We start from the raw sequence: 17,658 nt of genomic DNA, 5'->3' as shown, positions 1-17,658 counted from the left end.
TAGTTCGTTTTGTTCCTCTGTGTAACATCTGACAGGAATTACTGAAAGGAAAGAGCTATTTTGGACACACTTTTTATTTGCCTTGTCCTTGATTAACTTTGCATTGTTCTGTAGCGAACTGATACAAAGAAATTCAAAGACTGATACATCTTTTTGAGGATCATGATTGATCAGAGCCCAGAACTTGATATTTTTCTATTTTCCTTGTTTCTGCACTCCAAAGTTCATAATGAAAACAATCAGGACAAAACTATATGAGAAAAATATAAGGAATATATATTTTGCTTAATATAGTTTTTAATTCCTTAAAAAAGTACAATTAAAAGTAATATTTAAGTGTATTTGGGAGTTTTGTATTGGAGGGAATTCTCACATAAAGAGTTGTTTTTGTAAGCACATAATAGAAACAAGTGATAATATCTGCATAACTAGATTTTTGGTTTATTTAAAGTAGAGTGTAATTACAATATCTTCTTGCTGAAACTAGAACCATCCTTAACAAATTAAGCCAGAGGACTAGCTCAACTGTGCTTTTAAATCTAAATTTCATAATCTGTACTTGGTTGCACTAAATCATCTTTAGGTGAAAATACATCAGGCAAGCTACTGTTTCCCGAACAGTGCAGCATGAAATGAAAACTAATTTAACTGCATGAATTTATTAAGTATTTATTTTGCTTATCCACATGAGCAGCAAACACAGCTAGAAGACAGAAACCCCAAGATGTAAAGATAGACCAGAAACATGGTTGTGTGCTTGGTGGTACTGGGTGTGATGGAGTGGTTCAAGTCCTCTGGGCTGATTGGACAGGAAGGTCACAACCTCAAGCATGCAGACACTCCCAGGTCCATGCTAAACTGCTGACTGATATGTGTTGTGTTTTCTAGGCATTCTGCAGATTTGATAGCTGAAAGCCTCATCCTCCTTTGAACGTCTCTCCAGATACATCCATCTCCTGAATCATGAGGACTTTCATATGCCATGAGCCCAGGCTGGGAATCGCCTGCGTGAAGCTGAGTGAGGATGCCTAAAATCTGGTCCTGGCAATCCTTCTTAGCCACTTGGAAGTTGGTCCAGAGGTTGGAAATGGTCTTGCCTGGGAAATCCCATGGACAAAGGAGTTGATGGGCTAGGGTCGCAAAGAGTCAGACATGACTGAGCAACTAAACAACAGCAAACGATGTTCCTAAACCTTCTGAAGTGAGCAGGGACCAACATAAACAGCTTTCTTCCAGCCTCCAGGGGAAGTGAGAGCTTTAAACACGTATTTATATTGTCCCTATTCAAAGATTATAGGTGTTGAACAAATATTTGCAAATACTAATAGTTTAGCAATTGTCTAGTATGCCCCAGGCTCTAGACTGGGTATTTTACATGTATTTTCTCATTTAATTCTCACAATGATCACATGGAATAGCTGCTATTGTCAACATCATAATTTAGATAAAAATACACTGAGACTTACAGAGGTTGAGTAAATTCTCTAATGTCACAAAGCTAGTCAGCTCACCCCAGTATTCAAGTTTGAAGTCAGTTATTCCCTGGGCTCAGTTTCCTTGTTTGTGAACTGAGGTGGTGTCTTCCTTTTCCTTTTTCAAACTTCTCTTTGACCTGGTTTTATTTACCATGTAACTTCTCTAGAGAGAGAGTTCCACTTCACTGGAGAGAGAAGGTAGGGAATTTCTAATGAAGCCAATGGATGAAAACATATCTTGGTGAAAAAATGCATCAAGGAGTTCTATTGTGCATTAACAATTTGCCTGGGCACCTCCACCATTTTCTCTAGTTGATGCCTCTAACAAACTTCTCCTTTGATCAGATATCCTACATGAAAATCTGGTAATTTTGAATATTATATTGTGCTATTACCTTATTTTAATTATGTACTGGATGTGAATACCAGTTCATCAATTCTGGCAAAAGAAATATAGCTAAAAATAGAAAAACAAATGATACACCTTCTGTCTATCAGGGTGGTAGAAATTTAGTATCAGATTGGGGTTCCCACATTTTTCCTGTGCTGTGGCCAAATTCAAAGGGATTTGGAGTATGAGAAAGTGTTTGAGAGTCCCGCTGGTCCTTGAGTTGGCTGTCTCTGTAGGTTGTTGTTGTTTAGTTGATAGGTTGAGTCTGACTCTTTTGAGACCCCATGGGCTGCACCTTGCCAGGCTTGTCTGTCCATGGGGTTTCCCAGGTATGAATACTGGAGTGGGTTGCCATTTCCTTCTCTAGGGGATGTTTCCAATCCAGGGATTGAACCTACATTACCTGCTTTGCATGCAGATTCTTTACCATTGAGCCACCTGGCAAGCCCAGTCTCTGTAGGTATCTGTTGAGAAATACAACATTTGCTGTTCTCAGAGCACATTCTTGGGTCCACATGGGTCACTAAAGAGATGTCACTGTTTCTTGTTTGTGGATTTCTATGCAGTATTTGAAGCCTTAGAATCCTTCCGTTGCCTCTGTGCCCTACTTCTTGTTGTTCAGTCGCTTAAGCTGTGTCCAACTCTTTGAGACCCAATGGACTTCAGCACCAGGCTTCCCTGTTTTTCACTATCTCCCCCAGTTTGCTCAAATTCATGTCCATTGAGCAGATGATGCCATCCAACCATCTCATCCTCTGTTGCCCCTTGCCATACAGTCACCTGCAATCTCTGAGGTCATTCATGACCTTATCTGCTTAATGCAATGTTCTCCAAAGTTCAGTCTTTTTCATACTACATTAAAAAAAGTATTCACTTTTTTGACATATCTGAGATGCTTGGTATTAATATTTTAACCAATTTATTTAAAAAGGAAGCTTTACTACAATAAAGAGAAAATATAATTTGCCTTTAAGAGAAAGCAGACAAAAATTATATGAAACCTGAAGAATGTCATTATATTCTATTTGGATGCCTTCTGTCAAGTTCAATTCAGTTCAGTCGCTCAGTCATGTCCGACTCTTTGTGACCTCATGGACTGCAGGGTGCCAGACCTCCCTGTCCATCACTAACTCCCTGCTGCTGCTGCTGCTGCTGCTGCTAAGTCACTTCAGTAGCATCCGACTCTGTGCAACTCCACAGACGGCAGCCTACCAGGCTCCTCCGTCCATGGGATTTTCCAGGCAAGAGTACTGGAGTGGGGTGCTATTGCACCAACTCCCTGAGTTTACTCAAACTCATGTCCATTGAGTCCGTGATGCCATCAAACTATCTCATCCTCTGTCTTCCCCTTCTCCTCCTGCCTTCAATCTTTCCCAGCATCAGGGTCTTTGCAAACGAGTCAGTTCTTCACATCAGGTGGCTAAAGTATTGGAGATTCAGCTCAGCATCAGTCCTTCCAATGAATATTCAGGGTTGATTTCCTTTAGGATGGACTGGTGGGATCTCCTTACAGTCCAAGGGACTCTGTCCGGTTACATCCTTCTTAGTCAAACTTAAGCCTTAATAAAATCAGAAAGACTACCTGCTGCAACGGGAATGAGGCTGTAGGAGAGTTTTAAAATTATTGGGTTAATATTTTAAAACGATAATCGCATTGTTGTTTCACAAGTAGGGTGGTGGTAGGGAAAGCACAACCGGAAATATCTGAGTCACATTAGTCACAATTAATGATTCGTAGTAACCCGAAACACCTCACCTTACTCGGTGGACCTTCGTAGTAAAATATAAGAAACAATCAGCTCAGACCTCCCTTCTGCGCACCTCGGAAGCTGAACTACATCTCCCACAATGCGCCGCGCCCGGCCCCGGGAATGCCGTCTGCTGCCCCCTGCAGCTTTTCCCCTGTCCCTCCTACAACTCCCACAAGTCCCCTCGGCTCCGGGGCCAGGCCCGGCCCGGGGTGGAGGCGGAGGCGGAGGCGCGGGAGTTATGGAGGGGGCGGGCTCTGCAGGGAAGTGCGTCAGAGGAGGCGCGGGGAGAGTAGGGTGCTGTGGTTTGAGCTTGAGGGCGAAGCTGGCGGAGCAGGAGGATGGGCGGTGAGTGAGCGGGGCCGACGTCGCTGGGCGGGGGTCGCGTAGCCGTTCGAGGTTTCCAGCAGTTTGAAGAGGGGGCCCCCTCCCTGGGCGCGGCCCGGACCGTGTGGGTCCTGAGCGGGGGGCTAGCGGGGGGCTATCGCCGGGCTTTTCCCTTGGCTGCTTGTTCCGGGGAGGGGCCTTCGCGGGTATTTGGGGCCCCTGGCCGGGGACCGCTCACGGCTGCCCCGCCCCAGAGCCCGCTTGGCTCGACCACCCCCAGCCCCAGGGTGCGACCCGCCAGGTGACAGCTCCAGGCGTCCGGCCTGGGCGAACCGCCGCTCCTGGTGCTCAGGACCTTTTAAGGTCATTTGAGAGCATCAGAATGAAAAATAATTAAAAAGAATAAAAATACAAACCCAACTTCTGGAGTTATCGTTAACGATTGTGATTGCTCTGATCTCTCCTGAGTCACTTGCCATTTTCCAAACTCAGCAAACCCAGTTTGCGAGCTTGTTTTCGAGCTCCTTTTTAAGGTGGTTGGCGCGGTTCATGGTATATATTTGCAGTATTTGACTCAGCTTGATCCGCCTTGAGTCATTGTACTGCGGCCATTTACTATTGCCATTCAGCCCAGTCCACGCCTTTGGAGTGTTAATATTTGCCTAATTCAGAGTTTTCCTTCCGGCTGAGGATCTTTTAGTTTGCAGATGAGGAGGTTCAAAAGTATAAGGAACGGGGCGAGTAGGTAGGAAGGAGTGAAGACTTTGACAGCGGAAGGGAGCTTGACTTAGCTTTAATGGATTAGGGGCAGATTGGTATCTAGCATTACTGCATATTATTACTCTCTGCTCCTCCGTGCGCCTGGAACAGCCTTTCTCTCTGGGCTAACAGACATTTTCAGCTGTCTTCTAAATAGCCCCTTACTCTTTCTTTACCTTGTTTTAAAAGGTTTCCCTGTTCAGAGGAAACTGGGAGGAGCCGATTTCCTCTGCTTCCTTTTCCTATGCCTTTTTCACACTCAGACCCAGAACACTTAATGCTCTGCAGCCTGTCATTAGAAATGTATGCAAGGTACATTGCTGACTCTGGGCATGTCTGCTGTTTGTATCTGTAATGTGTATGTCCATTTCAGTGTTGTCTGTTTTAGTGTGCAGGTGATAGACTAGAGAACAAGACTTCTGTCTCCGTAGCATCCTGGGTATGTGAGCATTCAATAAGTACTTTCATGATAATGAGTTTTGTTTTGAACTTAGTTTAAAACATGCTTGCTTCTTTTTTAAAAAAAATTCATTAATGATTATACATTACTTTAAAGAGCTATGGGATGGGGAATAGGGTAAAGGGTGATTTTGACGTAATTCCTTTCAAAATCTGTACTTGTTTTTCAAGTCTAACTTTTCTTCTTTTTCAACTTCTAAACAGAGCAGTCTGAATGCCAGAATGGATAACCGTTTTGCTACAGCGTTTGTAATTGCTTGTGTACTTAGCCTCATTTCTACCATCTACATGGCAGCCTCAATTGGCACAGACTTCTGGTATGAGTATCGGAGTCCAGTTCAAGAAAATTCCAGCGATTTGAACAAAAGCATCTGGAATGACTTTGCTAGTGATGAGGCAGATGAAAAGACTTACAGTGATGCACTTTTCCGGTATAATGGCACAGTGGGATTGTGGAGACGGTGTATCACTATACCGCAAAACACGTACTGGTATAGCCCACCAGAAAGGACAGGTATTTCTCTTATTTTAACTTTTGTCTCCTTTGTGTGTGTGTGCGCGCGCACTTGCGCGTGTCACGCGCACTCCATAGTAGGCGACTCTTTGTGACCCCGTGGACTGTAGCCCGCCACGCTCCTCTGTGCATAGTATTTTCTGGGCAAGAATACTGGAGTGGGTTCCCATTTCCTACTCTACGGCATCTCCGCCACCCAGGAATTGAGCTCACATCTCTTGCGTCTTCTGCAGTGGCTACTCTGTAATAGAGAAAGTGATACAGTGATGGCCAGTTACGTACATAATGCCTGTTGGTTCTTTCTCTTCCCAAAGAAATAAATCTTATGTTTTTCTTTTTCCCTATCACCTTCTCTCCTCAGTTTCCATTAATTAATTACCATTGTACTCATTAATATTGGTTGGATGAGTGTCCTTATCTTGGAGAAAACCATTTTAAATCTTTGTACTTATTTAGCCACACATTGAAATAGTTGTATTAATCTCACACATGTCATGAGGAAATAATTAGAAAAGTACTTTGGAAGATTTTAAATACTTGGTAATTGTTAAAAGTACTAGTATCCAAAATCAAGTCAACACATATGAATAATAGTCATATATATGTAGTTGTGTTTTAGTAGATATTATCATTTGCCCTCTAAATCTTGAGGATATAATTTGGCCAACTCTATGGTTAAATCTGCTTGTTTAAGACCTTTTTACAACCCTTGATGGAGTTTTTAGGTTAAAAACATGCATTACGAGAATTAAAAAAAATAAGAAACTACCTCTCAGGTTTATTTTGTAAGCATTCTTAACACTGAAAATTTTTAATTTCCAGTTGTTAAGATGGAAGCTTTAGAGTTCTTTGCAAGGAACAGCTTTATAAATTTGTTTCTATTTATGACTAGTTCTGTTGGCCTCTTGTGGGGAACACTGTATTCAAATCACAGCACAACAGGCTCCAAATACTGTACATTAGAAGGATGGATGATAGTGTGATTTTATACGAAAAAGAAAGTGATCAGAAAGCTGTGAAAGTTGGTTGAATTTTATTTAAAATGTTCAGTTCTATTTAAGAGAGCATAGGAACACTTGATACTTGAATCTTAGCAATCATTTATTATTCAGTCAACAACTATTTCTTGCACACCTTCATGTTTAGGGCCTAGGAGCTAGGTATACGTTAGGGAAAAAAACAGAAATCCCTATTCCTGGGGAGCTAACATTCTAATAAGGGCTGACTGGCAATAAACAATAAGTATAACAGTATAAACAGAATAAATAATTACATAGTAGAAGGTGATGTGCTATGAAAAATAGAGTAAAATAAAGGGGATTTGAAAGTACATAGGGAAGGGGATGTTGGTGGGCATATAAGTTATGTTCTTCAATAGTAAAGGCAGGATAGGCTGCAGCAGGAAAACATCACTTGTGTAAAGACTTGATAAAGGTGAAGGAGTTGACCCTGTGGGTAATTGCGGAAACAGGGAGACTCATTTAGGATGGACGGAACAACTCTAAGGGCCCTGTGGTGGGAGCATGCCTGAAATACTCAAGAACCAGCAAGGAATTCCCCAGGCTGGAAGGGAGGGGGCTAGGGGAGAGTTAGGTAAGCTGTCAGAGATGTATTCTGGGAATGGGAGTAGGGCAAATCAGGCAGGATTCTGTAGATGATGTGATGAGGACTTAGGATTTTACTCTGAGTGTGATGGAGCCACTGTGGGGCTTTGTGCAGAGGAAAGATAATCTGGTCACCTAGGCAGATGTGTTGAAAACAGACAGGTGGCTGGGCAAGACGGTAGCCAGGAGACTTAAGAGGCTGTTGAACCAGTTCAGGTGAAAGATGGTTACGCCTCAGATGAGGGTGGTAGTACTGAGCAGTGCCTGATCCTAGATAAATGTCAAAGGTAGAGCCTGTAGGATTTCCTGATGACGTGCTTATGGGCAAGAATGACTCTGTAAAGTTTCTGGTCTGAGGAATGAGAAGGGTGGAATTATCGTTTACCTGAGATGGGGAACAAGACTGATGGAATAGGTTTGGGGGAGAAGATCAAAGTTTCTATTTATTTTAGTCTTTGTCCCCTCCTCCTTCGTAGTCATCTTACTGTCTATTCTATTCGTTTTACTCCTTTTTTTTTCTCTTCCTGTACCCATGTCACACCTGCTGCTGAGAACCATTGGTCTCTTGGGTATTAGTCCGTCCTGTGTGTCACTCAGGGCCAAAGAGGCTGCTCTCCTGACAGCATTTTTCCACGTCACCTTTTATTTCAGGGAATAATTATTGAAACAGATTTATGTTAAATGTTTAAAATTAAGCAAAAAACCAACAAGCAGTCGTTGTTTTTCTTATTCCAGAGTCATTTGATATGGTCACAAAATGCATGAGTTTCACACTAAATGAGCAGTTCATGGAGAAATTTGTTGAGCCTGGAAACCACAATAGTGGGATTGATCTGCTTCGGACCTGTGAGTACTTTGTTGGGAAAAAAGGAAAATAACTTTATATGTCTTTTGTTGAACTCTGTTTTTGGAGCAAGATGACATTGTACATTGTGTCAACCTGAAATAAAATCTTTAATGTTTTCCCAACAAACTCTGTCCTGTTGATACTATATTGTAGAAGTTAGATACGTACTTATCCAATTGCAGATATGAAGTTGAGCAGCTAATACGTTGGGTGACAGAATCTATACTCACCAAAAGATGTTATTAATAGGTCTATTTAAAGAGGAAATTTAATAGGAATAAATAATATATGTCTATATTTAAGTTAAACGCTTCATTTCTCTGTGTTCAGCTAGGGATATGTGAAAAAAGTTGACTGCAAGCTTTACATGAGTCAACTTAAGTGTCAGGCCTCCCAAAAGTATTGATCTAGTTAGTCTTAGGTGGTGGTATCAAAAGTGTAGATGTCAGAAATGAAAGTGCTTATTAAGAGCATTTTGTTGCTTGATGGTCAGGCTGCCTGGGAAATACTATTTTCAGATTTGGACCTAGTCTCTAGGCTATTAGAGTTACTGGAACCTGCCCAGAAGAATGACCATTTCATGAGAGGGGATGTTGAATAAATGGCAGGTGTTCAATTTTGCATTGTCAATGCATAGGAAGTTTGTTACTAACAGAGTTTGAAGGGAAGTTAGAAAAAAGACATTGATGTAGTCCAGAAAGTAAAACTAGCCCTAAAAGGTAAAATTTGGTTCAGAGTTGGTGTTCCTACATTGATAATAATTAACATAGTTTGAAAAGGTAACGGGGTGCTTTGGAAAGTCATCAGCTTTTTTCCCATGTTGCTGAGGGACTTTATGATAGTTGAAACTGCCATTTATTGAATTCCTGGTATACACTAGATCCTCTGCTTTGTGCTTTGTGTATATTCTTTTAACAGATCTTTTATAATCACTACTCATTTACTTGTTATTCCTGCCTTGAGATCCTATAAGGACTTAAATATGTATGTAGAACCAGAAGGTTTTGCTTCCAGTCTGGTTCTTCCACTTACTGTGTTCTTTCAGTTTGCTCATTTATAAAATGGAGGTAATAGTGCCTTCTTCATAGGGATGTTGGGAGGTTTAATACACAAAGCATGTATAGAACAGTGCCTGATACATAGGAAGCCCTTAGTAACAGTTAACTATTAGTGTCTTTTTGCTTTTGTCAGAAGAAAGTTAGCACTGTTTTGAACAATGTGCTTTAGGAAAAAAGCCTCAATATTAAAGTACCCCATTTTCACTTTTTGAGAAAAGTTCTCATAGAATATGAAAGAAATTGCCATTGTGAGAAAACTGAAATGGTAACATTTCACATCTCTCTCTCTCTCTTTTGAAATCAGATCTTTGGCGTTGCCAGTTCCTTTTACCTTTTGTTAGTCTAGGTTTGATGTGCTTTGGGGCTTTGATTGGACTTTGTGCTTGTATCTGCCGAAGCTTGTATCCCACCATCGCCACAGGCATTCTCCATCTCCTTGCAGGTGGGTCTCCTTCAAATTTAGTTTTACCTCCTTGTTGCCTTAGGGATCACCTGTCGCTGCCTTTTATCATGCTCTTATCTAGCTATGTTGTTTTTTTTTTCCCCCTGAAATTTCCTCCAAGGTCTGTGTACACTGGGCTCAGTGAGTTGTTACGTTGCTGGAATTGAACTACTCCACCAGAAACTGGAGCTGCCTGAGAACGTGTCTGGTGAATTCGGATGGTCCTTCTGCCTGGCTTGCGTGTCAGCTCCCTTACAGTTCATGGCTTCAGCTCTCTTCATCTGGGCTGCTCATACCAACCGGAAAGAGTACACCTTAATGAAGGCATATCGTGTGGCATGAGTGGGAAGCTGCCTGCTTTACAGTTGCCATTTTTATGATTTTTTTTATATTAATATTGTCCCTTACCTCCCCCTGAATTGTTTTTAATTTAACTTTTTTTGTGTGGATATACCATTTTATTCTGAAAACCCATTTTATTTATTCATGCAGACAGTTGTTTCTCAACACAACTAAAATTTAAATGGAACCTGGGTGATTCCATCTTTTAGTCAAACTAATCTAGGGTCAGAGTCCAGACAGAAAAAAATGGGTAGAGTCTTGGCACAAATTTGTGAGGAAAATTGGTAGTAGGAGGTTGACCCATAGCAAGTTCTGCTGATGTCTATTAGACTTTTCGGTAATGTAACTGTATCTGTTTAACTGGAACTTACAGTTTCTTTGGGAAACCTCTTATTGACAAAACTTATATTCACTTTGCTATTGTAGACAGCCAGTCAGCCAGAGATATTAGTGCTGTCTTCAAGGACTTTGGCTATCTAAAATAAGGAACTCATCTAAGATCCTTTTCCCTAAATATTGGCATATAGTTTCATCTGAAGTGAAATACTACAGTTTTTTATCTGTACACTGTCTGTTTAAAAGAAAGGGAGTGTTTACATGGAATTTTAACTTTGTTAACTACAAAAATTCCAGTTCAGCCAGTCAGGACGATTAACCTTATTTTACCTTTTTTTTTTTTTTTTAATCTTTAATATGTCAATAGGATTTCCAGTATCAGCAAACCTTTCTGGATTTTTGTTCCTTCTCTCCTCACACACCAGAGTTATTACAAGACTGCTTTCTTTTAAATAATACATTGAGGTCACCGAGTAAAATTTTCCAACTGCTGTTTATTTCAGCTAAGTACCATAAAGAAGGTTCCACCGTAATGACCCTCCAGAGCTAGAACTACCACAAGACCTAAGGCTTTGGCTGGTCATTAACTTCCGACTATGGTCTTTATCTCTTGTGGTGGAATGATGTGCCTTTCCTTGCCTAATCCCCTCCTGGTGTGTGTCAGCATTATTTAATGTCTTCTAATTCAGTCATTTTTTTATAAATATGTCTATAAACATTGAACTTAAAAAAAATCTTATTTATTTATTCCATTACTGTAGTACTTGACAGATTAAAAAAAATGTAACAGTAATTTCTTACAAAATCCTAAATCTGTCTTTTTTAAAAAATAAAAAATGAGAAGAGACTCAGAGTTGTGTATAGTGTCTGAGTTTATTAAATTTCAGTACCTTAGGATAAAAAGCACTATAGGATTCCGAATGAGGATTACTGTGATTTCTGAGGGAAGTGCATTGTTGCTCTGAAGGCCTGTCTTTATGTCTACTGTTTGGGTCTCTTTTTTATCTTCTAGAAAATGTGGGATGCCTCCACTAGAAAATAAGACTATTTTTTTTTATGTTTCAGTTTTAAGACCTGTTTTCAAAGTATCATGTATTATGTATCATGTATTATGATACATATCATGTATTATGATAATATTATGTATCATTGCTAATGTGGCTAGTTTTTTTTTCCTGTTTTTTATCTTTTGGCAGTGCCACATGGCAGGCGGGATCTTAGTTCCCCTGCTAGGGATCAAACCCCTTCCCCGTGGATTGGCTGCTCAAAGTCTTTACCACTGGACACCAGGGAAGTCCCAACATGGCTAGTTTTCGTAGTCATTTAATGGCTGGTGGATGTTTATGTTCTATATTAAATAATTAAGTCAGCTTCTGACTTAAAGCCAATATAACTCTTCAGTCAATTATTGCCTGTGGAATGGCTGGTTACTCAGTTTTCTGCCTCTTCCTAACTCTTGAAGTTTCACTGCCTTTCAGCACGTTTTGTGGAAGGTACAAAAGCTAGGTGAACAAGCACAACACTCCTTGGGGAATGGGGTTTTTAAATTAATGACCAACATGACATTTTTGGATTTGGAAGTTATTTATTTTAAACAATATCTTTGCTTCTTGTTACCCCAGAGTTATCTAACTGCTACTCCAACACCCATCTTTCACGTGCACTGAGGAAGCTCAGTCAGAACCCAACTCCTGAGCCTCACCAGTAGATTCCTTCCTTAATAAACCCCGGTGCTGAATATGTGTTGTAGTTTTAGTGTATTTCAGAGTAGCTAAGGTCATCCTCTCCTTCGAAGGCTTTTTTCTTTGGAATACAAAGGCTTGGATTGTTTGACTTGATGTATAAATATTACAGGTTTTCAGCTATCTAATGAGAAGGAAATGGCAACCCACTCCAGTATTCTTGCCTGGAGAAACCTGTGGACAGAGGAGCCTGAGGGCTGCTGTCCATAGGGTCGCACAGAGTTGGGCATGACTGAAGTGACTTAGTATGCATGCATGCATTGGAGAAGGAAATAGTAACCCACTCCAGTATTCTTGCCTGGAGAATCCCAGGGACAGAGGAGCCTGGTGGGCTGCCGTCTATGGGGTCACACAGGGTCAGACACGACTGAAGTGACTTAGCAGCCACAGCAGCAGCAGCTATCTAATGATTCTAATCAGGTGGAACCATATGAAATTACTGATACGTAACCATTTTGATTAAACTAATACACAAAATCTGTGGCAAAGAATGTGCTATTAATCACTCTTCACCTAATCTTTGAAAGCAACCCCCAAGCAAAATGATTTTCAGATTTTTCAGAATGTGAGTTTTATGGCAACTTAAGAATTAAGAAACATGTTTTAAGATCTTAATTTTATGGTTCCTAACCTCATTTCATGATGTGAATAAATGTCTTCTATATCCTTTTCAGCAAAAACTCATTTTAGAAAATTTCTTAAGGATAGACATAAACACAGTTAAAAGTTGATGCAATAAAAAGGGCGGAAGTTATTTGTTCAATTAACATTGTGTGCCTACTGTCTAGGTCATGATACATTAAGTTCTCGAGCATTTAACTGTAATGTGTTCAAGTTTTACCAGACCTAAATAGTGTGTGTGTGTCTGTGTGTGTGTGTGTCTGTGTGTGTGTGTGGCTGGGGGTTGAACAGGGAGGATGGATGGAGTTGAGTCACAGGTGAACCGATTGGTGACCCCAGTGAGAATGAGATGATTATACAACAAATAAATAGAGTTTGTTTTCCTTTATCCCAGAGATATCGCTAAATTGCAGACTAGCACTGTTGAGACATATATCATATAGATCCAATCATTTTCAATTACTGTAAAATAATGTGGGGGCATTTTAAAGTTTAACCCTCATGAAGGGGCTTCTCTGGTGGCTCAGTGGTAAAGAATCTGCCTGCCAGTGTAACAGACATGGGTTCAGTCCCTGGGTCGGGAAGATCCCCTGGAGAAGGAAATGGCAACCCAATCTGGTATTCTTGTCTGGAAAATTCCTTGAACAGAGGACCCTGGCAGGCTACAGTCCACCGGCTCATGAAGAGTTGGACAACTGAGTGACGGAACAGCAAGCTTTCACCAGAAATGAAAGCAGCTGTTGTTTTAAGCTGATTTTGCCAACTGCAACACTTTGAAAAGTTTCCCAACAGCTAAAGGAGTAGGTAATGGGTACCGTTCTGAAGATGAAAATTATTTCACAAACTCCGCCCACCTCTGTCCTGGCACACACAGGTGGAGTCTCTTGTCCTCCTTTCAGCCCTCTTCTCATAAAGGAGTGATGATTCATACTTTGAAAAGAGAAATAAAACAACACATTTATGTATAGGAATTTTTTTTTTTGCTCATCAGGTGTTCCAACACACTATTGTAATGAGATTTATTTTTCCCTTGGTTCAAATTATGTGAAAATTCTAAATTGCATAAAGAATTAGAATAATTATTTGCTCTCTTCAAGAAGAGTCATTCAAATCCTCTTTAGTGGTAAAATTTATGTTAGCAAAATTAAAACATTGACATATTAACATTTGCACACTTTCAGCAAACTTGTAAGATCCAATTTATATTGTTTTCTATCTTTGCAGCATTTTAAAAATATGAACTAAGGAGAGAGAATTCTCTTTTGTCTTCACCTTTTAAAATATTTGAGTTATGGGGTGATGTATCACCTTCCATCTTCAGACTCAGTGTCTCAGATGTGAACTCTATCAATTCTACAGTGTAACAGGCTCACCCAGTCTTTGTTTTTGTTTATCTCTGCTTAGCTTGTATTGTGATATACACAAGCAGTGTTGAGTCTCCTTTGCATAATCTCCCATGGCACCTTCATAGTTCTTTCTCTTATCTCCACAGCAGAACTATGCCATCCAGTTTTCTTAGTCTCAAGATAATTAAGCTGATTCTGTTTTAAAAAATTGCCATTTGACCTTTGTTGCTGGCTGTTTACTTATTGCCCCATAGCACATGTTTTTCAAATCTCTACAAATGTTAGTTTTTGGAAACCTGTACTCTTCCTCTTCAACTTTGTTCTCTTTATGGAGAGCATATTGGAAGGAACCCTTTCGATTTCTCCAACACTTCGCTACTTCTCTCTACAAAAGAAAAACAAACAAAAAGTGTATTCTCTGACTGGAGTGATTGCTAGAAGCCTGGCATCCACAAATAGCAACAAAGTATATGATGTTTAAATATCCAGGTTAGGAGTGCTGGTGGTTTAGGCACTAAGTCTGACTGTTGAGACCCTGTGGGCTGTAGCCCTCCAGGCTCCTCTGTCCCTGGGATTCCTCAGACAAGAAAACTAGAGTGGGTTGACATTTCTTTCTCCCAGGGATCTTCCCGACCCAGGGTTCGAACCTGGATCTGCCTTGCAGGTGGATTCTTTACTGCTGAGCTGTCAGGGAATCCTATCCAGCTCAGGATTCAGTGTACTAAAATGCCATCCCCGGTCTGTCACTTAGCCTTTCCAAGTCCCACTTGTCCCATCTGTGAAATGCTATGATTATCATACCTACCTCCTAGAGTTGCAATGAGGATTATGTAAATTTCTCAGCATAAATAAGTCACTCAAAAATGCTTACGACTGGCTGCATTGAGTGGATGGGTTTGCCAATAATGACCTGGCCGCCCCAGGGAGTGGTTCTCAGCCTAGGCTGTATGTTGGAATTGCCTGGAGAACTTTAGAGATTTGTTCTCTAGAGGTTCTGATTCAGTTGATCTGGGATGTGGCCAGGTCACTATGATTTTTTTTAAACCTTACTAAGTAATTCCAGTGTGTAGCTATGTTTGAAAACTGTTTGAAAGCCATATTTAAAAGCAAGATATAAGATTCTCTTCTCAGCAGATTGTTGAAAGGAGACAGTGGGCTCTGCAGAGTAAACAGACCTGGCATGGTGCCTGCCTTCTAGAAGCTATTTCTTTCCTGTGCCTTCAGGCACTCTCTTCTGCTGATAACCGGGCTCTTTGAGATGGGCCCCCATCCATCATACCACTGCTGCCTAAGAATGTACGAAGGGTTTGCCTGCTGGCCAAGACACTCCAGTTCAGACCTCCAGGACCTCCAGTCCAGATCCTAAGGTTCAGATTTGGCTGGAGGTAACAAGTAGCCTCATTTCTTTGGGCTTCATCCTAAATTAGTTTCTTTAATTCAGTACTTTCACCACCCCCACCTACAACCCTCCACCCTACCCCCACACCCCACCCACACCCCCAGTAGGAGTAGTGTAGCGTGATCGTGCTGTCCTGTGCTAAGTTGCTCAGTCGTGTCCAAAAGTTTGCGATCCCATGGACTGTAGCCCGCCAGGCTCCTCTGTCCATGGGGATGCCCCAGGCAAGAACACTTAAGTGGGTTGCCATGTCCTCCAGGGGATCTTCCACCCCAGGGATAGAACCAAGGTCTCCTGCATTGCAGGTGGATTCCTTATTGTCTGAGCCACCAGGGAAGCCCATGAATACTGGAGTGGGTTCAGTTCAGTTCAGTTGCTCAGTCGTGTCTGACTCTTTGTGACCCCATGAACTGCAGCACGCCAGGCCTCCTGTCCATCACTATCTTCCGGAGTTCACTCAGACTCACATCCATTGAGTCCATGATGCCATCCAGCCATCTCATCCTCGGTCGTCCCCTTCTCCTCCTGCCCCCAATCCCTCCCAGCATCAGAGTCTTTTCCAATGAGTCACCTCTTCTCATGGGGTGGCCAAAGTACTGGAGTTTCAGCTTTAGCATCATTCCTTCCAAAGAAATCCCAGGGCTGATCTCCTTCAGAATGGACTGGTTGGATCTCCTTGCAGTCCAAGGGACTCTCAAGAGTCTTCTCCAACACCACAGTTCAAAAGCATCAATTCTTCGACACTCAGCCTTCTTCACAGTCCAACTCTCACATCCATACATGACCACTGGAAAAACCATAGCCTTGACTAGACGGACTTTAGTCAGCAAAGTAATGTCTCTGCTTTTGAATATACTATCCAGGTTGGTCATCACTTTTCTTCCAAGGAGTAAGCGTCTTTTAATTTCATGGCCTATCCCTTCTCCAGGGGATCTTCTGGACCCAAGAAACCAGTGTCTCCCGCATTGCAGGCAGATTCTTTACCAGCTGAGCTACCTGGGAAGCCCATAGGGTGTTTAGGTCTCCATAGAGAAAGTGAATACTTTGATCCTTGTCTGCTTGTCAGTTCAGTGCATTCCTTCTCTTTTGATTAGAACCAGAAAGTACAGAGATATGAGTGACTGACATTAACCTCTACACAAACCAGAAATGCTTGAGGATGAAAGATGAGAATAGACAGTTGTGCAGGTTAAATATTGATAAGAAGGTACATAGCTCCCAAAGCATAAGGGCTCAGAAACTATGGGTTTTTGTTTGGAAACAAGGCCGCCCATGGGGAGGAGGCAGCTGCTGCTCAGCCTGTGGGGTCAGGCTCCAGTCTGGGCAGGAGCTGGAGCTGTCATGGCTTGTCCTGTGGCTGCATGCCAGCAGGGACGAGGGCCGGGGCTACATTATTAGGGCAAGTCTGGTCTCCAGTTAAGGTTCATTTCAAAATACAGCACTTCATTATAGACAGGCTCTTTAACCATTCTTGCATCTCAAAATGGAAGAAGTTCTAGAAACTTGTGTTTTTATGCTTTTTCCTAAATAAGTCTTCACCAATGAGGGTTGTGTTTTTTTTTTTTTTTTTTTTTTTGTCTTTCAGTGATTTTACTAAACATCAGTTGGTGGTTTAAGATTCTCCAGGCAAGAGTACTTGAGTAGATTGCCATTTCCTTCTCCAGGGGATCTTCCCAACCCAGGGATTGAACCCGAGTCTCCCGCGTTGGAGGCAGACGCTTTAACCTCTGAGCCACCAGGGAAGCCCAGTTTAAGATTAGCTGCCTCAAAAAAATCTGACTTTATCTCATTTAAAGTGGATCCAGGTCCTTTGAGAGAACAGGAGGAACTTGGGTTCCTGTGGCTTGTCCTCGGGCTCCTGAAATGAACTGCTACCACATGCAATACAGTTTGGTTTGGACGGTTCATTTTAAGTACTGAGGGTGGCAGTGGATTTCAGGGATACACACCATAGGGCAATTCATGGGTGTTTTTCATGAACACTTACAATAAGTTGCAGAGTGGCATTTTTCTTGCTCAAGACTTAAAGGCACATTCAAAGATACAAACGATAGGAAATTATCTAAAAAATAACTAGAAAGGGTTCAAACACGTGGGATTAATACTTCTTCCAGGATCAGTTTAGGGGCAGCAGAATCCAATTTTATTATCATAACTATCCCATTTGCAGTAAGAAGATGACTGGAAGCAGGAAGGGGAGGGAAAGGCCTTGAGTCTTTGAGTAGAAGGTGCTGTGGTCTCTCTCCTTCCA

At 41.5% G+C, this 17,658-nt stretch overlaps 1 protein-coding gene across 1 annotated transcript; it reads left to right on the top strand.

The window, feature by feature from the left end:
• Nucleotides 1–3,908: 3,908 nt before the first annotated feature.
• On the top strand, nt 3,909–11,128 carry CLDND1 (claudin domain containing 1). The gene is made up of 5 exons (XM_068972400.1): nt 3,909–3,962; nt 5,364–5,673; nt 8,013–8,123; nt 9,487–9,624; nt 9,746–11,128. Exons 2-5 carry the CDS (start codon nt 5,382–5,384, stop codon nt 9,964–9,966), a joined length of 762 nt encoding a protein of 253 aa, XP_068828501.1. The 5' UTR covers nt 3,909–3,962; nt 5,364–5,381; the 3' UTR covers nt 9,967–11,128.
• Nucleotides 11,129–17,658: the final 6,530 nt, after the last annotated feature.

This window comes from Capricornis sumatraensis, chromosome 1 (assembly GCF_032405125.1).
Source record: "Capricornis sumatraensis isolate serow.1 chromosome 1, serow.2, whole genome shotgun sequence".
Classification (NCBI taxonomy): domain Eukaryota; kingdom Metazoa; phylum Chordata; class Mammalia; order Artiodactyla; family Bovidae; genus Capricornis; species Capricornis sumatraensis.
This window is presented reverse-complemented; position numbering and strand designations above follow the sequence as displayed.

Coding starts and splice junctions, on each gene's coding strand:
- CLDND1 (XM_068972400.1), top strand. CDS start 5,382: ATGGATAACCGTTTTGCTACAGCGTTTGTAATTGCTTGTGTACTTAGC. Junction 5,674..8,012: donor TAGCCCACCAGAAAGGACAG/GTATTTCTCTTA, acceptor TTCTTATTCCAG/AGTCATTTGATATGGTCACA. Junction 9,625..9,745: donor CATTCTCCATCTCCTTGCAG/GTGGGTCTCCTT, acceptor ATTTCCTCCAAG/GTCTGTGTACACTGGGCTCA.